At 40.8% G+C, this 27,899-nt stretch overlaps 2 gene segments (V, D, J or C); both read left to right on the top strand.

Moving 5' to 3' along the window:
* The first annotated feature begins 3,958 nt into the window (after positions 1 to 3,958).
* On the top strand, positions 3,959 to 15,971 carry LOC116596446. The segment is given in 3 exon segments: positions 3,959 to 4,809; positions 14,799 to 15,147; positions 15,376 to 15,971. Coding segments are annotated over 2 exon segments (495 nt in total).
* Positions 15,972 to 22,382: 6,411 nt separating this feature from the next.
* On the top strand, positions 22,383 to 24,650 carry LOC116596457. The segment is given in 2 exon segments: positions 22,383 to 22,453; positions 22,822 to 24,650. Coding segments are annotated over 2 exon segments (381 nt in total).
* Positions 24,651 to 27,899: the final 3,249 nt, after the last annotated feature.

Genomic DNA, 27,899 nt, shown 5'->3' with positions numbered 1-27,899 from the left:
TCATTATGGTATGATACGGGAGGTGTCCAGTTTAACTTACATCAACATATACCGCGAAACTGGGCAGAACCAGGAGTCCTCTCTCTGCTATTTGCTGGTTGGGAGTCTCTGTGTCTTTAGTCAGATATGGTAAGAAACAAAGACAGGAAAGCTATTATAATGCAGTAAGAGATTTTTATTATATGCATAGTCCCCGGGGAACAGAACATACAGCATGCTACATGGCCACACAGGCAGTACCGAGGTGAGAAGAGCAGACAGAGGGAAGTAATGCTGGCCTGTATTTTTTAATGTGTATTACATGAGAAGTAATGGAGAAGCAAAGTCAATAAGCTACTTAGACATAAGATTGGAGACTTTGAAAATTTCAACAGGCTGCAGACTATAGCTGTGCCCCTTGTCCTCTGGTAACCAGGAAGTATTTGGGTAGAAGGAAATGTCACAGATTGCTGGTCTCACTGAAAGGAAGAGAGTAAGGATTTGGACTCAAGATTGTCTGGCTTGCATCTCAAATGTATGCCTTTGGGCAAGTCTTTTACTGCCTCTGGGAATTAGCTAATTTGGGGAGAAGCACTCCCTTCAGGGCTGGAGCAGCAAGAATGCAGAAATAAGAAAATGCATTAAATATAAAGCCTCATGAGACTGAAGATAGGAGATTGTGCAGTGGTGTCTGGCAAGAGTGGTAAGTATTGTGGAGATCTGAAACTCTTGTCCCATAAATTAAGAGTGCCTGCTGAATCTGCTTGGGTCCAATACTAAAGGAAATACTTTCTCCTTCCTGAGTTGACAGATGCTGGGCTCCACCCATTCTTACAATCTGGTGTGTCTGACATTTCTGGTTTAGGACAATCAGCTCTGTCATACAGTTAATTGATGTGCCATGGACAGGTCTACCAGGGCCTGTGCTATGCTAGGAACTACTCATTGAACACTGAATAGGTTGTTTTTGAGAAGGGCCAAGTCTTGCCAAAGAACCCAGAAGTCTATGCTATGAGTCTTCCTCTGGGCTTGCCAGCGTATCCACACCATCCTTCCTGGGCACAGATGCATGTACCACGCAACGACAAGAGAGGTCATAAGGCCCACGTGATAGGACCACTTGCATCATGACCTAAACCTGACACAGGGTCTCTCCTGGCTCTGCACCCACTGTAAACTAGTGACTTCAAAACTTGCTAATAAACGGAATGGTGTAGCTTATCCAAGTGTGGAATGTGTTGTCCCAACACTCAACACTCAGCTAGGTAGTGTGCTTCAACCTCAGTGGTCGGAGGTACAAGATACAAGTATTTGTCCTTTACCTTGACAACAATGTGCCTGCATTCCTCAGATACCTGGACCCCTGACATAGCCACCAGGGCGGGGTGCCACATGAATTTTTGTGTGGTTTGCATCCCACTGTTGTAGCACATGTGTTTTTGCAAGTTAGTGAAGTTCTCACCATTTCTTGCTCATCGTGTGTAATTAAAAGGATGTAATTGATAGAGTGTGGCCTGGCGGGATGCTCTGGGGGATGTTTATACAACACACTGCAGCAGAGAGCAGGGAGTTAACATATCCCCAGTCTACGACTGAAGATGTGACCCCCTCTTCACTGCAGTGAAAGGGAATTCCACCTGAGGACTGCATTAGATCATATGCCATGCCCCCTGCTGGTAGACCTTGTAGTTGGCCCAGCATGGGGTAAGCATTTTCAAAACCTCCACATGGCCAGAAGAGGGGGACTTAACACACCCAGAGAAGAAAATGTCCGGGTGGGCAGATTCTTTTGAAAAACTTGCTTTTTTGAGTATTTAAGCAACATGAATGCCCCATAATTTGCATATCTTCTTCCTCTTAGATTTGAAGTGTTTCTGCCTTTCAGAGTCTTATACCAGAGTCTCTGGGTGTGTGGCATGAACACACTGGACCCATCGAAAGCAGCAAGATGGTGACTCCATCACAGCTTCTTGGCCTTCTGCTCCTCTGGGTTCCAGGTGAGAATATTTAGACAAAGGTGATTAAAGTGGGGGTATGATTTTCCATCCCTGATTTTCTTTCTTCATTGGGAATTCATCCACAGATGAAGTTGGCTTGTTTTATAATAAGTAGTATTCTCTGTCATACCTAAGTAGATATTAGTGACTTCCATGTACATATCATGAGACTCTGCTGATGTTTCTTGTGTGGTTTCAGCCTCTCATGGCGAGATTGTCCTGACCCAGTCTCCTGCCGTCCTGTCCATGGCTCCAAAAGAAAGAGTCACCATCACCTGCCAGGCCAGTCAGAACATTAACAAGTGGTTAGCCTGGTATCATCAGGAGCCAGGGAGAGCTCCTAAGCTCCTCATCTATGAGGCATCCAAGTTGATAACTGGGGTCCCATCACGGTTCAGCGGCAGTGGGTCTGGGACAGACTTCACTCTCACCATCAGCAGCCTGGAGCCTGAAGATGCTGGGACCTACTATTGCCTGCAGTCTAACAGCTACCCGCCCACAGTGTTACAGGTCAGAACATAAACCACCAGGGAAGCAGATGTGAGGGGCTGGGCTGCCCCCGCTGCTCCTCTGATTCCTTGCACCTGCTCAGACAGTTTCTCAGAAGCAACTCCACTTTGTAGGTCACTGGGGGCTTTGAGAGAAGGACAAGAAGGCTCCTCAGCCCCCTGACTGACTCCCTTTCCCCCAGATCATTAGACCTCAGGAGTGTGGATGATGGCATCTGTTGGGGTTTGTACAGAAAAGGGAAGCCACTCTAGGTTTTCAAAGCAGGGATTGCTTCCAGAAAGGAAGTAATGTCTAAACGTCACTCTCTCAAAGGCCTGGGGATATAAGGGAAATAGACACTAGAAACAGTGATTCCTCGGTGATCCCCCATAAGTCAGAGAATATATACCATTGGGGATACAGGCTGCCTAACCTCGTAGTCCTCGGACCTTTCTGTGAGGGCCAGGGATGGAGGGGCTGATGCTCTAGCCATCACAGACCGTCTTCAGGTCATTCTCTGGTCCCTCATTTATCACTCATCTGCCTGCAGGTGCTGATGGAAGGCATTGAATCCTCCTCTTCTGACCTTCAGATCTAGGGTAAGGTGCCTCATGAGCAACTCTGTAGGGAACCATAGAGGAAAGGGGGCTCTGGGAAATGTGCTTCCAGAAGAGGTGGTGGTGACAGGAAGCTGACCGAAGACAGCCTGGGATGGTCACTGTTTTAACATCTCTCAGAAATTGGCCAGTTAGGGGAAGACCCCAGTATATGTTTCAATATGCTTCTAGCTACCATCATTAGGCCTTTATTCATAACAAGGAGATTTTGTTAAGCAACTGAGGGAACAGAAGAATGAGGAAATTGTGTCATGTATATAGAAATAATTTGGCAATGAAGGACTTTCGTGATTAAAAAAATTAAATGTGGATGAAGCATTGTTTTTTCTTAATATAAGAATACCTTTTTGCTTAAAATTCTCTGTAAGTCAGAGCATCATCAACAACCCTGAAAGCTATGACAAATGCGAAATAGCTGTCTCCACCTGATACCTACTCACATGGCTCTCCATTGTAAAAAGATGGTAGGAGCTGCGTAAGGTTTAAGATGCTCTGCTGCAGAGGATTTTTACTTCCCTTAAAGTAGTCTCTCTTTAATTTTCTATCTTCATTTAAGACATTTCTATTGAAAGCCACCTGTTGGATTAAATCCACAGGTTGAAAAAGCTTCCAATTTTACATTCTAATTCATACAAAATTAAATCACAAACTTCTCTTAGACTGCAAATATGGAAAAATAATTATTTGGAAACAACGTGACTATGTATCTTAAAAATTAAATATAATAATGATTTGTAGAAATTTAAAGAAATACAAAGACCACGGTAAGAATAAAGCAAAATTATATGCAATTCTGTCAGGATAACTGGACTTAGATTTGCTTGTTTTGTGGATTCTGTACCCTCCTAGAGCTTGCCATGAGAATGACGTGCCATGGGTAGTCTCCACACACTGTCTTGGCCCCAGATCAACCACAATCCATAGACTGGAGAACCGTGTATCTCCCTGCAGAAGAACCACACAGCTGATCCCTGTGCATTATCCAAATAATTGTCAACGTGAACATCCATGACTATAGGAACAAATGCTTAGTATAAGAAGCCACTGAGTTTTTGAATGGTTTGTTAAAACAGTGTGTAAAATCTGACTAGTACAGTTTTTACATATCTCTGCATAGAAATTGACAGTTTTATTAAACATGATGGCATAAAAAGGAGTACTTGGAAATCCATTCATAAGAAGATACAAAACAAAGAAATGTTTTTAAAAATATTTGAATTAAAAGTGTAAAATTCACCCCATTGTAGAAACATCTAACTGAGATTCCTTAGAGTAATGGTAACAAATTCTGTAGATAATTCAGACTTATTAAATGTGATCAAATCTAAAGTTTATTCATATATATTCATTCATATATATGTGAATGTATGTCCATATGTATATATATATGTATATATGTAGAGTATGCATACATGTAGATACATATTTTTGATGTGTTTATACAATTATCTTATGAATTAAATGGATTAATATGACTCTAGTAAACTCCCCATGAAAAACTGGTGTCCAGGACCAAGTATGATATAGTACTACTAACCTGGCTTGAGGTATTTTCTTTACAATCTTTGTTTCTATATCATACACCAATTGGTATACTTATCTGAATATATGTTTTCTCACTCAGTGGAGGTCCAAAGGCTTTGAATGGAATTATTTTTTCCTACCAACCATTACACTCCATGAGAGCCCCATTATCTCTATGTCCACATTCATGTGATGAATTCCAGGTATGAAATTTTATCCAATCTTTTTTTTTTTTTTCATTTTATGGTGAAATCTATTAATACTCTTATAACATAGGTCACAGTTCTTGTAATTTACAGAGAAAATAAGAGCTAAATGAAACTACAAATTAACAAACATAAAACAGAATGATTGAGAAATGAATTCATGGGTAATACCATTTGTACTCAAGTGGATCATAAGGGACAATACTCAACCTTCTGAGAGGAAGCATATCAGAATCTTGTGGAGGGGCAGTTATCAAGTTTGATCATTTAACAACATGTGCTAAAATCTCAATTTAGTCCTACAAATATTAACATTTGTTTTATCAACAGTTGGCATGTCTCTAAAATATCGGTTGAATGGTATCTCTGGCCTTATTGGTGAATTAGAGAATAAAATTATAATTTAGAGATGCATAGTCAATATCTTAAATATTTTAGACTGTTCCTAGGTAACACCCCTCCATATTTTATACATAATTAACCCTGAAGAAACTTGGATGAAACTGGAACAATTTAACAGGTTGTTCTGTAGCCAAAAGAAACCAAAAGTGAAACAAGTCAACCTATGTCCTAAGAACTTTAAACAGAGAACCCTAGTGCACAGACCATTGGGGTATATATGAACTACCTCATTTCCCACTTTCCCAGATAAGGTAAGCGACATGGAGACTTAGAAAGACACATTTATTACCAAGAATGATATATTGACTAGTCAGTTACCTAGAGATACAAAAACAAGAGCTTTCAATTCCAGACGAACCCGGATATTTCCTTATTTTTGTCAATTATCTCTGGAATAGAGGACAAATTTATGTCTGAGTTTGGTCAGAGAATTTCACTGGTATGATGCCATTTTACTGCTCTTCTCAAGGATGATTTTGAGAAAAGGGAATCAAAATAGTACATAAAATTCAAGGGTTATATATGATGAAAGTAGAAATAGTCAATTGACTGGCATAGACTACTGGTTTTGACCTAGAAAAAAATAAGATCAAACGATTGGAGTCAAAGTCATTTTGGAAAGAGCTGAAAAATGGGCCAAGATTGAAAATAATAGCTTCCCAGGGGATGCTGATCAAAGGGCCATTATCAAATAGAAGGCTGTCCATAATTACATGGTCCTATAGGTAGATGTTGGTTCCTGGTATGGTCTGATCATCTGTTCCCCACAGATTCATATGTTGAAATCTTAAACCCCAAGGTGATCATATTATGCAGTTGGGCTTTTGGTAGGCTATAAAGTCATGAGGAAGGAGCACACATGATGGGACTCATGCTTTAAAAAGACTCCACCGAGCTCCCTGGTCCCTTCAACCATGACCAAACACGGCAGGAAGGCACCATCTGGGAAGCAGAATGTGAGTCCTCACCACATACTGAATTGGTCAGCAACCTGATCATGGACTCCACAGTTTCCAGAACTGTGAGAAATATATTTCTGTTGTTTATAAGCTGCCCAGGCTAAGGTTCTTTCTTGTGTAACGACCCAAACAGATTAGGACACTCACCTTTCCCAGCTTTTCCAGGAAGCCTAATGAACAAACATCATGACATCAGAGATGGAAGTCCATGTGTAGGCTCAAGGATGTGGACTCATCTAACTGAAGGTGGTGGGATTACTAGCACATGTTCTGTGATTGAGCCATTTGATAAAAGAAGACATTATGGCTAATCAAGAAGAAAGGTATTTATTATCGAGAACTGGATAAATCAAAAATGTGCAGAAAGACCAGATGAGCAGGCTCAGGCAACTCCCTGTTTCAGTCTCTCAAATACCCTAATATTTTCTATGATCAGAAAATCTATTGCTCTGACAAAGGTCATCAGGCGAATCAGAGAGCTATGTGCTTCAGACTGTGCTGCCTGGACCCCACTCCAGAGAAGTGAGCCCCTCTGGCTGTATGTTTCTCCTCCCCTATCTCTGTGCTGAAAACCACTCTACAGGATCACACTGGACAGTCAGAGTCTTAATGGCACCTGCAGGAAAGAGTGCCAAGGCAATGTGGTTTAGCCTTTCCAGAACCTTCCACACAAAAAGCCTTGAGGGAGCCCTGAGGACAGAAATACTAAAGATGCTTTTTCACAATAACTGCATAAATCAGGTATACATTTATGATTGTTAAATAATTTCCCTTTCTCTACTCTTTCATTTTTAAAAAGTTGTTAAGCAAAACAAAATTGTTTTGTGACCAAAATGGTGTCACTATGTTAAGGCTGTGTCTTAGCAAACCAAGACTTAACACCTCACCTAAATGCAGTTTTGCTCCCAGGAATGCAATCTTTAACCAGCAGAACTGGAATTTCCTGGTCAGAACTAGTAGCCAATCCACTGATGGACCCCTTTCATTCCTTTACCGAGGGCAACTTTCCCTAAAACAATGCATTCTTTGGTAATAATTTTCTTTTTTCTGCTCTCTCTCTGCTTTTTAAAACCTTTCCTTTTCTGCAGAGCTCCCCTCTACCTGCTGGAGGAGATGCTGTACAATTCATGGATTGTTTAACAATGCCATTTAGATCTTCACATTTACCAGATTGAATTTCATTTTTTAACAAAATTTTTAAAGAATCTACTGGGGTGATTGTCATCTTTATAATTGAAACAATAGTTGGAATGACATTCAGATAGGTCTGTGACTCTTCCAGGAAGATCATGAATCCCTAGGAAGGGAGATAAACTGAAGGGAGTTGGGTTCCCCCATCTTTTGGGTAGAGGTCAATGTGCTGTTATGTATAAAGGAAACACTTCCATTATATGAGATGATCACACATGCCTTGATGTTCCAAGGAGTGGGAGTTCAAGTGTGGGGAGATGCATGTTTATGATGGAAAGCCCCAAGGGGGCCTGGGCCAGAAATGGCCCAGCAACCATGGAGCAGGGTAAGACTAACCAGAGGTCATAAACAACAGGGAGATGGTTGCAGGTCAAAAGGCCAGATCTCCCAAGCCCTGGTGGCAGTGCCCCAGTTCCTCTGGGGCCCATAGTGAGACAGGGCTCTATCCAAGTTGTATCTGTATTTTGATTCTTGCATTATTTCTAGAGACTTTGCCTGGAGCTGTTTCCTTCCCAATAGTTTGTGAGCAATTCAGTATTGATAATAAATCCCTCTCTGCTTAGTGGCCTTGACATTTGCAACCAAGAATCAATCCCCACTGAATGGTTGTCATAGACTCCCTGTCCGTGTGGCTGGAAGTGCAAGAAAATGAGCCCAAGGAAGCCATCGACTTCTCATGTTGCTGCACTGTTTCATGTACAAAAGGGAGGATGGTAACACTTCCAGGTCCACCAGCAAAGATGGGTAAGAGGCACCTTCCACAATAGCTTTTCACCATAAGCCCTTTTAGAACTGAGCACATGATGGCAAGGAGACAGCTATGCAGAGTGGGTTATTGTCCCTGCTGCATTTACCAAGAGAAGCTACACACAGAAGATCACTTGCTCTGTAGAATGTCATTTTCTATTCAGGAAATAGAAGACATTTTTAAGTTGACAGCTTTTGTTGTTTAAAAAAATTCAACTGAGTAAATATGAAGACCTCACAGTCTTTATAAAAAGAAGAGAGTATTTTCATCCAAATGTTCTAATCAATACAAAAAATACAAATAAAAATTTTAAAAAATTAATTAATTAATTAATTAAATAACATTTAAATAAAAATAAATTAAAAAAATAAAAATTTATCAAGTGTTTTAACAAACACTTGATATTTACTGGAAATATCTGTTCTCCTTCAAAACAGACAATCTCCCTATGCAGCAGGCCCTCCAGCAGGAAGTCACAGAAACACATGACAATGAGGGCAAAGAGTCAAGCAAACTTCATACATGACAATTATGGGGAACATCCGGCCTTAATAATACGGGCAGAGTGTCACAGTCCTTCCCCAATAATAAAACACCCCGTGACTTACCTTCCTGGAGGTTCTCCTCAAATGTGAGGTGATAAGTAAGAAAGAAATCTAACAGGTAACTGCATATAAGATGTGTTATGTTTGTTATAAACCACTGTTTCTTATTATTTTCCCCTTCACCTAGATTTTTGCCTAGGGTATGTGTGGTACAGCCTGGAAAGTGTGACAGAATATAGGGAATGGATTAAATTATTTATGTCATACTGATAATGTTCCTTTCCTCTTTTTCATTCCTAATTCATCCTCAGCCCCGAGGATATAGTAAAAAAAAAAATTAACTCTCAGATCTTGATTTATATGCTGTGTTTCAGGTTGTAAACCTTAGGTAGTCTTTCCCAAGACCTTATAATAAAATAATATGGTATGATATGATGCGTATATTATATGCAATTATATATTATGTAATAATATATTGTGTATAATATAATAATCTATAAATTATATATAATTGTCATAATCATGGTAAATAGATTAATTCTCCAGTAAAAAGACAAAGTTTATCAGATTAAATCCACAGTCAAATAGTAAACATTTTAGGATTTCTTGGCCAAAAGACACTGAGGACATATTTCAGGCACTTACATAATAAAGGAGAAAACAAATTTCCACAACTTTTTACTAATTTCACAATGTAGCAATAGTAATTAAATAAGAGTTTTTGTAATATAGGCCTACAAATGAGAAGAATAGCATTATTTTTAGGTAGGGATAACCTTTCATGTAAGTGGCATTCAATGTACATGATCTCTAGTATCAAGTTCTATTGCAAATCATCATCCGTTAAGCTGATCTGCAATGAGATGATATGCATTTCATCTTTGTAAATATCTTTTTTCATTTTTTAATTTATTGTTTCTTTTCAGTGTAACAGTGTTCACTGTTTTTGCACCACACCCAGTGCTCCATGCAAACTGGGCCCTCCCTAATACCCACCACCTGGTTCCCCCAACCTCCTACCCCCACCCCTTCAAAACCCTCGGATTGTTTTTCAGAGTCCACAGTCTCTCATGGTTCACCTCCCCTTCCAATTTCCCTCAACTCCCTTCTCCTCTCCATCTCCCCATGTCCTCCATGCTATTTGTTATGCTCCACAAATAAGTGAAACCATATGATAATTGACACTCTCTGCTTGACTTATTTCACTCAGCATAATCTCTTCCAGTCTCTTCCATGTTGCTACAAAAGTTGGGTATTTATCCTTTCTGATGGAGGCATAATATTCCATAGTGTATAAGGACATCTTCCTTATCCATTTGTCCGTTGAAGGGCATCTTGTTTCTTTCCACAGTTTGGTGATCGTGGCCATTGTAAATATCTTTTGCACACACATAGGTACTACCAAATACTGATACCAGTTCACGTGATAGTAATTGGGTACGTGTATCACTTGGAAATCATATATAGAATTTTTAAAAAGATTTTCCTTATGTATTTGACAGAGAGATAGAGAGCACAAGCAGGCAGAGCGTCAGGCAGAGGGAGGCTCTCCACCAAGCAGGGAGTCTGATGCAGGTCTCGATCCCAGGAGCCTGGGATCATGACCTGAGTTGAAGGTAGATGCTTAACTGACTGAAGCACTCAGGCACCCCACATATGGAATTTAGGAAAGTCTTAATGAGATGTGTATTTTGGTTTATTATTTTTTAAGACTTTATTTATTTATCAGAGACAAAAAGAACAAAAGAGATCACGAGCAGGGGAGAGAGGGAGAAGCAGGCTCCCCACTGAGCAGGGAGCCTGACGTGGGGATCGATCCCAGAACCCTGGGTTCATGACATGAGCTGAAGGGAGACTCTTTTAGCTTGTTATTACATTGAGGTTAATTCATTTCCACTGAATATTATGTGGAAGCTCCTCAATTGCACAGAAATTTGGAAAATGGCAAGTTCGTTATCAGTTGCCTCAAGTTCCAACAGATTCTATATTCCCTGCAAATTTATGGGAAATTTATGGGAAAACAAGAACTCATTTCTTGCTTTCACTTTTGACAAATTGGCAAATGTGACTAGCAGCTAGATGGCAATGCCCATATCCTCGTCTTCCCCTTAAGGTATTTTCTACACTTTAGAACCTGGTGTCTGAGACTCAAAGCACCTTTGCATTACAAAAGTAGTCTTAGTCGATACTAATGTGAAAGAGTATTACTGTATATACCTATAAGGCCCTGAATTTAGAATTCACCTACTTTTCTTACATCACATAAAATTAATCTGTTTTTGATTTTTCTCAACCAATTAAATGAAAAAGCAATTTTTAGCATATAAGTCCCTCAATAGTGGGCAGTTGGCCTGATGAAGCCCATGCTGACTTCTGATCTTGCTTTTCTATCCAGGCTGAATTCAGAGTCTCAACTATGAGTCAATCAGGAATTATGACTTCATCTGCCAAACAGAGATTCAGAACAAGCACAATACTGGGACTGGTTTCCTATCTGATATACTGTACATGATTCTCCAGCTAGAATCCAGATGCTCTGCTTCTAAATGTCGAGTTCCCTGCCACTGTGACAGCACCATGAAGTGCTTCTTTCTGTTTTAAAGACAGAGTTTGAAGGCTAAGGGACTTCCTTCTGTACCATCGTCCCTCTCAAATCTTGTCTTGAGTTGTACAAGCTTGAGGGAAGAATGGTGCCGAGCTATAATGAATATGCTATCACAAGAGAACGAGTCAGTGCTTTGAGGATGAGATCTGTCTAATTCCACAGGCTCACTGAGAGAAGAACTGTCCATGTACTAATGAACCATATGGATGCACATCCTACGAACAAAATTCTATTCACATCGTTCAGCAAACAAATATGCAGAGCTACCTTTCATCTCTATTAATTCCCTTTAGCTGGGCACAATTGTGCAGTGCACCAACCAAGCTACTCTACAGAGCACTCCTGAGTCCCAAGCCTCTGCTTCTTTTTTTTTTTTTTTTTTTTTTTAGATTTTATTTATTTATTTGACAGAGAGAGATCACAAGTAGGCAGAGAGGCAGGCAGAGAGAGAGGAGAAAGCAGGCTCCCCGCTGAGAAGAGTGCCGGATGCGGGACTCGATCCCAGCACCCTGAGACCATGACCCGAGCCGAAGGCAGCGGCTTAACCCACTGAGCCACCCAGGCGCCCCCCCCAGCCTCTGCTTCTTAACAAATATCTCTTGATTTCATCCCTTATTGCTCAGAGCCCTCAAATAGGAACCCTGATCATGACCTCCACTGAAGAACAGCTTCAAACAAAAAAAAGGGAGGAAGAAATATGGTATTTCCTAATCATGACAAAGATGATATTCTATATTCTATTTTCCATGTGACTCTGTAAAGCGGTGACATGGCCATAAGGACAGGGCAATAAGAACGACAATGCCCTGCTGCCATTGAGAAGAGCACAGCTCTTACGTATTTGTTAAGAGGAGGGTGCTACCAACAGTAGTCATAGATGCACCTGCCCTGTGGTTATTCTCCTTGACAAACAATATTGATTTTGTTGGATTAAAAAGAGTACAGAAAACCTCATCTAAACTGGGAAGTTCTCCTACACATACCATTCCATGGTTAGAGTGTGCATAGCCAATGGGAAGAAGAAATGTAAGAATTCTCTCAACGAGGAAGAATATTTTTCATGTAGGAATTCACAGCTTGCAGCCAATGAGAAACCACCACCACATCACACTGTCCTTCTCCACTGAGCATTTTTTCAAAACAATCCTGCCCGATCTCCTCCTAACACATAATAAAAGCAGACCTTCCTTTTGCCTCTTCAGACTCAGCAGTGGTTTGCTATAATTTGCTTTATCCTGAATGGCAATTCTTCTGCTTTTCTCAAATAAGATCATTTTGCTAGTAAAATAACTGGCTATTCTTTGTTTAAGGTTGATAAGTGCACTAATAGAATTCTTAATTCAGAATAATGATAAAATTAAAAATTCTTGGTGGGGGGCCAGGGAGAAGGGCAGAGCGAGAGAGAGAATCTTAAGCAGTCTCCATACTCCATGCAGAGCCCGATGCAGAGCTTGACTTCATGTCCCTGAGATCCTGACCTGAGCTGAAATCAAGAGTCTGATGCTTAACTGAGCCACCCAGGTGCCCCATCACTGCTGGTTTTTAATATCAACACATCAGTAAAGCAACCTTCCCAGGGTCCTGGTCAGGGATATGAATCTACCATTGTATGACATCTATAAAGAAGGGGCCCTGATTTAGCTCCTTAGTTCCTAAAGCCCTGTACAATTTATAGGTTTTCAGTATCATAGAAAGCAAAGAGAAAGACAAAACACTGTCTTTGATGGAGGCATAATTTTGCTCATTTATTTTTTTAATTTTCTTAACCTATTAGGAACAAGTTGTTTTTAAAACTTTTATGGAAGTTTAATGGACAAATAAAAGTAAAAGCAACATTTAAGAACAAAATTGTAGAACTACAACAGCCACAGAATGAAGGAAAATCTCTTACCTATTTTATTTATTTATAATTTATTTCTGGTTAACATACAACATTAGTTTCAGGTATACAACATAGTGATTGAACCTTTCTATACCTTATGCAATGCTCACCACGTTAAGAGTTACCATCTGTCACCATACAAAGTTATTAAATATCATTGGCTATATTCTCTATGCTGTACCTTACATCCCCATGAATTATTTATTTTAGGACTGGAAGTATTACCTATTCTTTGAAACAGTTTTTTCCCCTTAAGTGTGTCACAGTATGAATAAAAATGTTTCTATATGGTATATACTGGTTTCACAAATATGTTTGAATCCCACGAAAAATTTCTTTTAGATTAGATCATATGGAGAATAATCTTTTTACGTTTTTTACAAGAAGTTAATGTTGATGTGAAAATATGAAAATATTACATGAAAAAGAATAAATAGATCAATGTCACCTATAAACATAAATGCATAAATGTAGATAACATTTTAATATTTTTCCCCTTATAAGAATATGGTGACAAGATATAGTAAATTTCAAGAATATTAGGAATTAGCAAGAATGTAAAAATACTTCATCATTAGGAAGCTTATGTAAATAAAATGGTGGCTTTCTTTTTCTCTGATTTTAAATCACATGGAAATAGTTAATAGTGCACTGGCATTTGTGCAGGAAATTCTTGGGAAGGTTGAACACGATACAGCCTCTGACTCATGTGCGAAAGTTGCCCGCAGAACATAGAGCACTGGTCCTCGCAGCCCCAGAGCCGCTGAGAGGGAGGACAGATTTCCCTGATATTCTGAGGTCAGGAGTGTAAAGGTTCATCCCCCAGTGCTTGTTGTGTGCTATGATGGGAATTCACCTTCAGGGCTGCGGCTGGACACAGGGACATGGACAGCCACCCTCTGAGCAACAGTATGGGAGGAACTGTGGGACCTGAGAAGCTGCCAGTGGGAGAGGGGACATCTGAGGTGCTGTGGATCTTGACCTAAGAAAAAATAGGACAAACAGACCCCTCTCACTCCAAAGAATCCCAAAGGCTTATAATGTAAAGCTCAAATAAAAAATCACAAGGTACTTGGGTTGGAAGGTGATTCACAATAACCTGCATCCTGCCTGGGCAACCCTGTAGATGTCTTCTGGGAAGAGCAGCTCTGGGGCATTTTATGTTGAACCAAGCGGGTGATGATCCTGGGAGCCCCCATGAGCCCAAATGATCTACTGTTGTAATTGTTATATGATGGGTTCTCAATAAAACCTTTTCAATCACAATGGTAAATGAGATAAAGGTGTGTAATACACTTTTACACACATTTCTAATTTTTAAGTAAGAACAGTTAATAGACTAAGAATGGAGTCAGAATCTAGGTTTCACCAAATTCATTTCACCCAAACATAAGATCATTTATGAGAATACAAAATGAATTGTATTAAGGATGACACTGGATCTGTATGGGGGTGGGGGGCTTGCTTCCCAGGCATCAGCTCCTTCCCTCTTCTCCCCTGGGGCTCACGGCATCTAACCATGGTAATATATGAAGATGGAGCCTTCCAGGCCTTTCCAGAGCATGATGTCCTGAGTAACTCACACTCAAAAGTGTGTACTCATAGGAAAGGTTAGGTTGTAGAGAGTCATCTTCTTTTCTTTCTTCATTCTTAGGAGGAAGACCCCCTGTTCTAATCACAAACTCTTGGACTCTAAGGACAGGCAAGGACCACAAAATTCAAAGACTTTTTTTTCTGACAAACAGCGGGGTGAAGCTCCCCTGGGATGCCATCCGAACCTGTGTTGGTTTGATCCCCCAAGAGGCACTGGTTCTGCACCTGCCGCCGACATGCCCAACCCCTCAGTGATTTGCATGTTTCCCCCAGAGCCCATTTCTGCTCTTCAGCATCTTCATTAGAGGCTGCTCAGACACTTGGGGCAAAAAAGAGCCTCAAGCTAGGCCTCGGATTGAACATGGGAGTCCTGACCCAACTCCTCTGCCTTCTGCTGGCCTGCCTCCCAGGTGAGGAGGGGAGTGCAGGGGACATCCCCGAGGTGGCGAGAGTCCTCTCCTCCTGACTGTGGGATCTTCCCAAGGATCCTCCCTGTGGATCCCTGACCCGGGGTCTCCCCTCCCATCGGAATCCCAGGTGCTCTCAGATTAGGGACCAGGGATGCCAGAATCTTCTGGGAGGAACATGGGGTGGGACCTGGTAAACAATGGTGGCTTTGTGATTTCCTTCCAATCCAGCTGTCCGCGGGCACACGGAGCTGACCCAGTCTCCAGTCTTCCTCTCCGTGTCCCTGGGAGACAGCGTGTCTATCACATGCAGGGCCAACGAAAGCATCAGCGATTACTTGAGCTGGTATCAGCAGAAACCAGGCCAGGCTCCTAAGCATCTCATCTATGATGCTGATAACCTCAAGTCTGGTGTCCCAGACCGGTTCTCTGCGATTCAGTCGAACAAAGAATTCATCCTCAAAATCAGCGCAGTAGAAGCTGAGGATGCTGCCAGTTATTACTGCCAGCAGGATTATATCCTTCCTCCCACGGTGCTACAGCCCCGAGCAATAACCTTCCCAGGGCTAGGTGGGGAGGGCAGGAGAAGCAGTGGGCTGTGCTCGAGGTGGTTACAGCAGCTGCATTCTGCTCTGTGGTTATTCATTCTGGCAGGAGCTGCTTTGGGGAAGAGCTAGCAGGGCTCAAATATCAAGAGATTTTGTCCTTTGAAAGCTTCTTTTCTTGATAACACAAATCCCAAACCTCAGGAATTCTTTTTTTTTTTTTTTTTTAAGATTTTATTTATTTATTTGACAGAGATCACAAGTAAGCAGAGAGGCAGGCAGAGAGAGACGGAGAAGCAGGTTCCCTGTTGAACAGAAAGCCTGATGCAGGGCTGGATCCCAGGACTCTGGGATCATGACCTGAGCTGAAAGCAGAGGCTTTAACCCACTGAACCACCCAGGCACCCCCAAACCTCAGGAATTCTTAAATGAAATTTCTCTTGCAGGCCTGCAATGGAATTCATCCATGGGATGGACCTTGAATCCTATCTCTGATAAACACTCTGAAGTAGGCAAAAAAAGGGAACCCGCATCCAAACAAACACTACCAATATTACTAAGACTGCTATGACTAATACTAGTTTGCAAATACTAGTACTACTAATGTTAGTACTAAAACTTCAGGCACTACTATTGTAATGCTACTACTACTAATGAAACTAATAAACATCAACAACTACTCTGTCAACTGCCATCGAGTGAAATCTTGAGGACTTACTGTGTATCGAATACTGTACGAAGGACCCATTCATCTACCGCAATGCATCTCACAATAATCCTCTAGAGTTGAGAAATCAGATGTTCTCAGAGGTCACATTACTCAACATGTTTGTTAGTGGTTGTAAAGGAAGAAGACAGAAAAAGAATCTGTTATTTTGACTCCATAATTTCTACTCATTATTTAACTACATTTATTAAAAAAAATTAGTACTGTTAGGTCTGTTATTAAATGAAATGAGACTGAGACAAAGTGAAAGTTATGCAAAGCTCTATTCTATGCTAAGCATGAGAAGTCAGACTGACCGGCCAGGGCTGTGTCCGAGGAGAGTGACCACCCCCAGTTTACAGGCTCAAGTATTGACTGACTGACGGGTCAGGGCCGCCTCCAAAGAGAGCGACCTCTCCCCATCTTACAAACTACCTTTTATAGAGCAAAAGTCTGGCCACACATAGGTGGCCAATAAGATTGTAATCATGTTAGGTCACATGCAGGTGGCCATTTGAATTACAATTTACCCTATAGAGATGTTTGACCTAACCTATTACTCTGGTCAGAATTGGTGCTCAAGTTTGGCGCCCAAACAGCGGGGTTTACATTCTTTGGTGGTTAGGGAAAAAGTATGTGTGTTTCTTACTGATTGGATGTCTCCACCTGGCCCAGCTCGTCCTTGTATTCTGGGCTCTGTTATCAAGAACTGGCTGACCTGGCCTTGTATTCTGGGCTCTGTTATTAGGAACTAGCTGACCATATTTTACTGGTTTCCCAGACTTGCTTCTAAGTAAGTTTCTCTGGGGGGAGGGGGGCAGGGTCAGTTTAAGTTTTACTGCACAAATAACAAAAGGGCTTTTAACCAAGATGGAGTCGCTCTGGCTAAATAGGTCCCTACAAGTACAACTAAAAACAGATCAAGACAGACTGTCTCTAGCAGCCCAAAAGCTCCCTCAGTCTACTTGCCTGTCAATTCCATGCCCAGCCCATACACACATACCACGAGAGGCCACCCCTCTTCTGTTTTCTATCCACATTGAGCCGATATTCTCTGTTTCTGAACTTCATATGAATGGAATTATACAGTACATATTTTTTTGATGTCTTGCTTCTTTAGATTAACGTGTTCTTTGAATTTCATCTCCATTGTTGGTGTGGCCATAATTCGTTCTTTTCCTGCTGAATAGTTCACTATTACATAAATACATCACAATTAATTTTTTCATTTGAAGGAATAGTACAAAAGTCTTGTGGCATAATAGGAAAAGTGCACAAGCCTCGGTGTATTGAAGGCATTTCTTAAGACGGTGTCCCTTTTATATTTGGATCATCTTTGTACACATTACACAGCATGTGTCTAATAGTCTTACCATTCAACCATACAACATACTTTTTTTTCTATTTTATTATATTATACTCTGTTTTAATCCATTAGTCTAGCTTTTATTATTAAAACATACAATCATGACACTAATTCCTTAGCCCCAAAACAGATAAAATCCTTCATTTTATAAAACACTGCCCTGAGAGATATTTCCAATCTGACATTTTATAGAGGCCCAGAAATCTGAAAGTATGCGACAGCAGGTCCCCCAACATGACGGGGGTAATTTTTCCTTTCTGTGAGTCAGGGGTCAAGTATTAACTACAGAAAAGAAGAAAAAGACAATATAAGGATTATGTAAGAAAGAAGAACAACCCATGATGTTTTAACATTTTTGGGGTGAGGTTTTGATAGTGGGTGGTAAAAAGAAATACAATGAACAGGTCTGGCAGGCTTGATGGAACCCCTGAGCAATTAGTATAGATCAAGGCAAAATAATTCTATGTTTAGGAGTTGTGAGTTGGTTGCTGAAAAACAGTCCTAGATCTTAATGTGGCTGTGGATGAGACATACTTGAATTAGTTCTAAGTTTGTCTTCCACGTGTCTCTCTATGAGGTTCCTCAGTATATCTATGATAACCATGATTATGGGAACACTGAACACAGGAATGATAGTAATAAAATAAAAAAATAATATATGCTATGTGTTTGATATAGTGCTCAATACCTTACTTTTATTTAAACTGCAAACAGAACCATTGTTGTGACAGTTTCAAAGACTCAGAAACTGAGACAAAGGGAAGTTAAGTGAACGGGATCAATATCACTCTTCCATAAGCAATGGAGCTTTGTCCCCAGACCAAATGGGGGTGATTTCAGGGACTTCTCTGATAATATCAGGACATTTGGATGGATAATGTCTGACTGTCAGTAAGCTCTAACTCCTGATGTGATGACCATTTATGTGGAAGTTGGAGTAGCAGTGATAAAACTGCTTCCTTGAAATGTACAAAAAAGTTGGGAAAGTGAGAGTTGAATGGCTTCTGTTTTCTTCTCAATGGGCTTGTGACAAAGGCCACCTGGAGGAATTTAAGCAATAGGTAAGGCAGGAGGACACAGGAGAGAAATCCTTCCCTCAGGCTGAGCCCTCGGAATCCTCTGGCATCACCACCTGGGGATGGATTGCTCAAGGGCAGAGAAGAGGAAGTGAATGATCTTGGGAGCTGGAAGCCCAGATGGCCCTTTGCAGCCCACCCTGCTGTCCAGAGCCCATGTCAGTGCCTGGGTCAGTGCTCTGGGGGGAGATCTGCCTCAGTTAGGACACAGATAGAACCAGGGAAGCCCCAGATTTCTGCAACACATATAATCAAATAGCTTCTAATAAGCCTAGAGAAATAAGTAGTACAAGTAAGGGGGAAAAAAGAGCCACAATAAGCAATTCTTTGTGCAAAGATGGTAAGTAATTACATACAAAGGGGGTAAATTTGATCAGTAATGCAGGAACTACCCATGAAAATCTCACTGTGCTGTTGCTATGGCACAACCAGATGGGCTAATGTTGAGCAAACTGCCAAGATTAAGTTGTAGTGAGGCTAAAGAGCTAGAGGACATTTCACGTGCTGCTGCTAGTATGTGTATTGACACATTCATGTCCAAAAGTTGTTTCTGATTATCTATAAATGAATATATGCCACCCCGGGACTCAGTACTTTTTTACTCTGATATACCCAACAGAATTGAGAGTGTACATGCTCAAGGAATGTCATGATAGTGTTGCTTATGACAACCCCAAACTGGAAACAACCAGTTACTGATCTAGAATGGAATGGATGGAATGGATGCTTCAATTATGGTATTTTCCAACATCTTTATCCACTCTGTGCTTTATATCTTTTAACTGACAACTAAGCGGTAGGAATTCATGAGAACTCCTCAGGACAGAAAGAAGTTCCATCCCTCACAGGAAACACTGGGGCTGGGGATGCAAATTGCTACATAGAGTGAAATATTTATTAAATAGAGGGATTATGAGGTGGCCTGTGGTCAAAGGGAACTTCTGTGGCACTTTCCCAATTAGACTGGGGTTCCTGGGGGCCATGCTGAAGGATTAGCATTAATATAGAAATAACCTACTTACCCAACATAAGACACTGCTTCCATTTCTTCAAGGACTCACATGAATCTCAGCTCTAGAAAATGTATTTACTTATTTACTTATTCCAAAAAGTGCAAAGAAAAGAAATGACAATATTGGGAAGGAATTCAGATTATGAATATGGAGATCAGGGCTTTGAAATATTTAGATCTTTGAATCTTATAAATGACCTCCTCACATGGCCTTCTGAGGAATTAGGAATAGTCTTTCTTCAGTTTACAGGTAGCAGAGGAAAATATCAAAGCCTCCTCTGTCAAAAAAGAACTTTTAGAAGCTTTTGCATTTTTGGGGTATTTCAAGGCAAGAAATTATGAGATAAACAACCAAACACAAAAGGAGAATTTTAATGTTTTCATGTTACGCTTTGTAGGAAATAGTAATATTTTTGAAGTCAAAGGTTCTTAGGAATACATTATAAAAAACATAGTTTCAAAATTGATACACAGTAAATAAACACGATGGATGAATAATTTTCAGCCAAATTTGAACATATTGAGGATTCACATATGATAATGGATAATGTGATTCTTATTTTTTTACTGTATTTGTCACACAGTGTTAGATATTGTGATTCTTAATTTAACATGTGTAATGAATAGTTTCCAAACTCATCATAAGATTTATAATATTATCTTATATTTTCCTTTTTGTTTTTTTTTCCTGTTTTCTTTCATTTCCAGTGGTTTAACTTTCTGAATCATTCACCAGCAGGATTCATTAGGAGGGAAGACAGCTTCAAAATAAGAGTCAGGATTTCATTGGCTAGCACTCTAAGAAAAGATCAAGGGAGAAAACACATGAAAGAGTAAATAAAATGACAACTAGTAACATATAGGACATGGGCTATCAATCCTAGTTCTATCACAACTTGTCATCAGTACCCAAGTCACTCCATAGAGTTCAGGGTTTACTTTCAGTACCACTGTTAAATAATAGTTCTTCCAACTATGGTACAAAATCACACTCTAAGAGGAGTTCCTAGAAGATATTCAGACCAAGATTTGTTGTGTAATCATGCCTGGACTTGCATGTATTCAATAACTGTTCAATTCAGTATGACCTTGGATTTGAATTGCCTGAGATCTAATAGAAGTACAAATTCTATTCCTTCAGTTTCTCCAGGATTTTGTTTGCCCAACAGTTACTTGAGTTGTGAAGTAATTTGAGGCTGACACAAATTGCACCAACAACTAACACCTACCTCAAGCTGACACACGCAGAATCATCAGGTTATATCCCAACTTCAATGAAGGATGGTGGGTAAACTGATGCCCCAAGCAGCTCTGACCCTGCACCCTGTTCCACAGTGACTGTGGTTCACCCAAGACCCCAGAAAATGTCAGTCATGGGTATAGGTGACCTCAAATTATTTGAAGTTTTATCTCAGACCTTGCTATTCTCACCTACAGAATCTCAATGTGAACTACAGACTCAGAGCTGCAGATGCTGAACAGAAAAGCCAAGTAAGAGACAATATCTTCTCACACAGAACTAACAAGGAACCAGACCTCCTGATAGAACCTGCTTACACGTGATGAGGAAACCTCTGTATGGGAAGGGAAACACTGTTTTCTGGGAAATGGGAAACATTATTCATTCTGTCCACTTTCTTAGAACATGTTGACTTAAGAAATCTTTGTTTGATATGGGGGGTGTGTGTGCATTTACCTTATCAAATATGCACCATATGGTGTGTATTTGTCTATCATCTGTCTGTCTTGCCTGTCTATCTATCCATCTATCTGTCACTCTTGGAAGAGAAAGAGAAGTATGGCAGGATAAACACCAGGTTGTAACAAATGGTTACCACAAACTTCATTCTCACTGCCTGAAGCATAAAACTGTCTTCTCTCCTTATCTCTTCTGCAGGACTATGAGTTCTCATCCTGTAAGCTTGAGATTCTTATCTATCTGTCTCATTCTTCTCACATTCATCTTCTCAAAGAGTAGATAATTCATAAGGTCTCAGGATGAGTTTAATTCATTAATAAATCACTAATAAATTGTCTAAAACCATTAACCTGGAAACAGCAGATCCCAGAGAACCATCTCCAGTTCATCCTGGGATCTGGAGATCACCGGCCAATCAGCTGGAGTGGGAGTGGGACCTGTTGTCTCCCGGTCATTAGCTGACAGGAATTCAGGCAGGATGGCCATTCACCTGCCAGAAATGGACTCTGGACACTCATGTGTGTATCATCACAGTCTCTGGAGCTTTCTCAGAAGGCAGGACTATGAGCACTGTGTCCTGTCACAGATCCCGATTATCACAAGGAGATCCTGCATCCCACCCAGGCAGTAAGGAATTTGTCTCTGTTAGTTTCCCTGCAAACACAGAAAACATTTTAAGTTACTGCACTCCCAGGAGAGGGACCTGCACCCTGCCTTTGGCTCTTTCCACCCTGCCACACCCACCACATAATTTGCATATTGTCCCCTGGGGAGGACCTTGTTTTGAAAGTCTCAGATAAAGGTCAGCTCTGAGCTTGTGTTTACTTACTAGGACTCATCAGTTCAGCATCTCAAAATGAGGTTCCCTTCTCAGCTCCTGGGGCTGCTGATGCTCTGGGTCCCAGGTAAGAGCAGAAGGAGGATGAGGAAGGAGATTGGGGTGGGGAGGGTGAGCTGTCTAGGTGCTGTTAGTCCCTATGTGTGCTCTGTCCAGGGATGAGATTGCCCTCAAATAGGGGAATTTAGTTTTGAGATAGTGAAAGCTATGAGGAAACTAAAGGGAATGAAGAACAGTGCTTTAGTGAGATGTTGAAAGTAAAAAATGTGGCCACTCTATGCCCTGCAATTTTTGGGTTATCCATGGAGATTGGATATTTTTAGAGCAAGAATCAAATCATAAAATACGATTTAGCCTAACATAAATGAAATTTAAAATCATAAAAATGGCTTATAATGTGTCAAATTAACCTGTACTTACCTCTCATTATTATAGGATCCAGTGGGGATATCGTGCTGACACAGACCCCACTGTCTCTGTCCATCACCCCTGGAGAGTCGGCCTCCATCTCCTGCAGGGCCAGTCAGAGCCTTGTACACAGTAATGGAAACACCCATTTGAGTTGGTACCTGCAGAAACCAGGCCAGTCCCCACAGCTCCTGATCTACAAGATTTCCAACCATTTCACTGGGGTCCCAGACAGGTTCAGTGGCAGCGGGTCAGGGACAGATTTCACCCTGACAGTCAGCAGGGTGGAGGCTGATGATGTGGGAGTTTATTACTGTGGGCAATATACACAGTATCCTCCCACAGTGGTTCAGGCCTGAACACAAACCTCTCTGTCTGGCGGTCCCCACTGGGCACATGTGCTGCCTGAGAGGGGAGTTGGGATAACAGAGGCTCTTAGTTGGTGTCAGAGGCTGGTGTTGGGGAACTCAGGGCAGTAACATGCAGCTGAGTACTCTGGACCGAGTCCTGGGATTTGGGATGCTACATGCTCAGTGGGGTATAACCAGCTCTGGAGCGGATGTGATCAGCCTGTGGGCTTTGCGGTGAGCTGCCAGGGAGTGCTGCCCTGAACCTCACCCTGACCCTCCAGGCCTGTGTGCATGTGTCAGGAACTGTTACTCAGGCTGAGCGTCAGAAACCTGAGCGATTTATGTGAAAGCACAACTACATACATTTGGAGCTAAACACGTCTGCCATATTGTCAGTAAGAGACTATTCAGTGTTGTTCAGAATTTATTATTTTTTATTTTCCCACTTTATGAACCTTCACTTTCCCAGTTAGACTAATGGCTCTGTTACAATGTTATCTAGATAGTATTCTATACACCCTATCCCCATAGGAAATATACATGAGAAAAATTTGTAAAATTTTTTGATGGTCAAGCACCCAAATAGACTCTTGTCATAAATTCATAGCAAATATAAGCTCCTCCTTCTGATGAGAAATAGGTGGCATATATATACATATATTGAAATACTACTCAGTCCAGGAAATGGTATCTTGTTATTTGTAACAACATGGCTGGACCTAGAAAGTATAATGCTAAGCAAAACAAGTCAGACAGAGTAAGACAAATACCATATGTCTTCATTTATATGTAGAATCTACAAACAAAACAAATAAAAAACTCACAAACACAAACTGACCCATGAATAAAGAAAGCATTGACACGATACATTAACATTGTTCAAACGTGCACTCAATTGTTAATCTCTCTTATGTACAGAACAGACAATAAGGATCAAAGATATTAGTGTCCCCTTTAGTTTTCTTTCCGCTCCATTTGTCATGTGCATCAAACTTTCCACAGAGAAAAAGCAAACACATAAATAAATAAACAATCAAGCTATCTCACATTCAAACAGTGGAAGGATATTTTTTAACTGTCAGGAAAACTGTAGGATTTCAGGAGAACTACTCATGACAGAAGTTCCATCCCTCACAGGAGACACATTGGGGTTGGGGATGCAAATTTCTATACAAAGGAAAGAGTTCAGTACAATGGAGGCATTATGAAGTGGCCTGTGGTTAGAGGGAATTCTGCTTTTCCCAATCAGACTGGGATGACTAGGGACCCAGCCCAAGGATTACAATTGATACAGGAAAAACCTTCACAGTCGACATAAGATATTGCTCCCATTTCTCCACAGAACTCAGCTGAATCTCAGACAGCTCTACAAAATGTATTTACATGTATATTTATTCCAAGGAAAAACAAAGAAAAGAAATGATGATGTTGGGAAGGAATTCAGATTACGCATATGGAGATCAGGGCTTTGAAGGATCTAGATCACTGAAGTTCAGAAAAGACCCACTTCACGTGGTTGAGAAGTCAGAAGATCAACACATTCATATGAATTTGTGAGCCGCCTGGTGCTGAAATTATTCTCTGTGAGTTCATCCTCTAGAGGGTGATAATTTGCAGTTCTTTAGAAAAGGTGACCCACTGGGGCTCCTGGGTGGCTCAGTGGGTTAATCCTCTGCCTTCGGCTCAGGTCATGATCTCAGGGTCCTGGGATTGAGCCCCACATTGGGCTCTCTGTTCAACAGGGAGCCTGCTTCACCTTTCTCTCTGTCTGTCTCTTTGCCTACATGTGATCTCTGTTTGTCAAATAAATAAAATAAAAATTAAAAAAAAAAAAAAAGAAAGAAAGAAAGACAGAAAAGGTGACCCATTTCAGTTACAGGTCCCAAGAAGCTGCTAAACATACAGCCCATAGGGGAAGCTCCCTCTGCTGGATGGCTTCATCTCAGTTCTCAGCAAAGGATAAGCTCATCTTTTTTCAGAAAGAACTTCCATTTGGGTTCAGTCAGGATACAGGTCTGTTGTCCATCAACTTGGCCAAAGCACTATGAGTTCCAGCTGTTTGCCTTGAGAAAATTTATAGATTAAGTCCTACAGAATATATAACAGGATCACACTCCCCACCCACACACCCTAACCCCAGAATAATGGACTCACACAACAGAAGCATCAAGAGAACCGCCCCAAGGGACACACCTCATACCCTGGCTTCCAGTTTGATGGATTCCAAATGCAAGACGCCTGGCAAAGGGACAAAAGTGCAATCAAACCCACCGGTCTGAGTCCTTCCTCATTCAGGTGACGGTGGTCAAGATTAGAGACTTCAGAGTCCTTTTCCCCACCTTCACCTCATGGATGTTCTTCTTACACCCCTTACAGATGCCGGTGATTTCTGTGTGGTGTACCCCGACCTGCTCGATGGGGTCCATTTCACTGTCCAGGATACAACCTAGTTTGTAAACATGAAGGACACAAACACTCCTGGTTAGAATTAGGAATGCTCTTCCTTCAGTCTACAAGAAATACAGGAAAACTTCAAAGCCTTTAGAAGAGAAAGAAATCTTTATAAGATTTTGCATTTTCTGGATTTTTTAAGGCAAGGAATTATGAGATATGTAATCAAACAGAAAAAGAGACTTGTAAAGTTTTCAGCTCAAGTTTTGTAGGAAATAGTATCATTTTGAAATTCAAGAATTCTTAGGAATATTTTGTAAAAAAAAAAAAAAAGAAGAAAACTTTCAACTGATACACAGTAAATAAACATGACAGATGAATAATTTCTGGGCATATATTCACACATTGAGGTTTCACATACGATAAGGGGTAATGCGATTCTGATCCTTTTTTTTTTTTTTTAGTGTACTTGACACACAGTGTTAGATAATGGAATTCTTACTTTAACATCTGTAATGAATAGTTTTTCAAACTCACCTTAAGATTTACAGTACTGTCTTGTATTTTCCATTTGTTTTTCTCCTGATCTTTTTCTTTTTCACTGACTTATCTTTTTGAATTCACTCAGAGCAGGATGCATTAGGAAGACTGGCATTTTCAAGAGTAAGATTCAGGATTGCACTGACAAGCACAGAACTTGCAAAAAAGGGCAAATAAAATGCTAGCTAGTCAACTCTGGGACATGGGCTCTTCTACTTCTACTTGTTCCATGGTTTGCCATCATCCAAGTCTCCATCCTGAGATCAGGCTTTGCTTTCGATACCCTTTTAACACACTAACTCTGTTAGATTTTACACAAAATCTAACTCTTGGAGGATTTCCTAGAAGATATTCAGACTGAGCTTTTCTGATATCATGCCTGAAATTGTATGTATTCAGTTATTTTTCAAGTCAGTAGGACTTTGGATTTAAATTAATGGAGATCTAAATACTGGAGATCTAAATCCTTCTCCAGGATTTTGTTTGCAGAATGGTGACTTGAGTTGTGAGGTAATTTGAAGTTGATACAATTCTCACAAATGATTCAATATCACATAATGTTAAGCTGACACACGAAGAACCATCAGTTTATGTCCCTATTTTAGTGAAGTGTCTCACATGTACCATATGGTGTGTGTATCTCTCACTATCTGCCTACCTCTCTCTCTCTCTCACTATCTATCTATCTATTTATTTATGTATCTCTCTCTGGGGAGAGAGAGCAAAGCAGGACAAGATACACATGATATTATAACAAACGGTTACCACAAACTTCATACTCGCTGCTTAAAGCATGAAATTCTGTCTTCTCTCCTACTCTCTTCTGCAGGACTATGAGCTCTCCTCTTGTAACTGAGAGATTCTTTTCCACCTCTTTAAGTTTTTTACATTCATCTTCACACAGAGTATAATACATGAGGTCCCAGGGTGAATTTCATTCATATTAAATCATTACTGAATTGTTTTAAAACATTAACCTGGAAACAGCAGATCCCAGAGACTCCTGAACCATCACCAGTTCATCCTGGGATCTGGAGATCACCGGCCAATCAGCTGGAGTGGGAGTGGGACCTGTATCATTTTGGACATTAGCTGACAGAAATCCAAGCAGGATGGCCTGTCACCTGCCAGAAATGGACTCTGGACACGTGTGCCTGTATTGTCAGGATCTTTGGAGCTTTCTCAGAAGACAGTGCTAGGAGCACTGTGTCCTTCCACAGATCCTGATTATCGCAGGGAGATCCTGCTTCCCACGCAGGCAGTAAGGAATTTGTCTCTGTTAGTATCCCTCCAAACACAGAAGGCATTTTAAGTTACTGCTCTCCCAGGGGAGGGACCTGCACCCTGCCTTTGGCTCTTTCCACTCTGCCACACCCACCACTGGATTTGCGTATTGTTCCCTGGGGAGGACCTTGCCTTGGAAGTCTCAGATAAAGGTCAGCTCTGAGCTTGTGTTTACTTACTAGGATTCGTCAGTTCAGCTTCTCAAAATGAGGTTCCCTTTTCAGCTTCTGGGGCTGCTGATGCTCTGGGTCCCAGGTAAGAGCAGATGGGGAGGAGATGGGAGATTGGGGTGGGGAGGGTGAGCTGTCTGGGTTCTATTACTTCCTATGTGTGTTCTGTTCAGGGGTGAGATAACCCTGCAAGAGGGGAATTTAATTTTGAGATCTGTGAAAATTATGAGGAAACTTAAGGGAAAAAAGAACAGTGCTTTAGTGAGATGGTGAAAAAAAAACATTGTGACCACTCTGTGCCCTGCAATTCTTGGGTTATCCATGGAGATTGGATATATTTAAATTAGGACTTAATTCACAAAATGTGATT

This window comes from Mustela erminea, chromosome 7 (genome assembly GCF_009829155.1).
Source record: "Mustela erminea isolate mMusErm1 chromosome 7, mMusErm1.Pri, whole genome shotgun sequence".
Lineage (NCBI taxonomy): Eukaryota > Metazoa > Chordata > Mammalia > Carnivora > Mustelidae > Mustela > Mustela erminea.
This window is presented reverse-complemented; position numbering and strand designations above follow the sequence as displayed.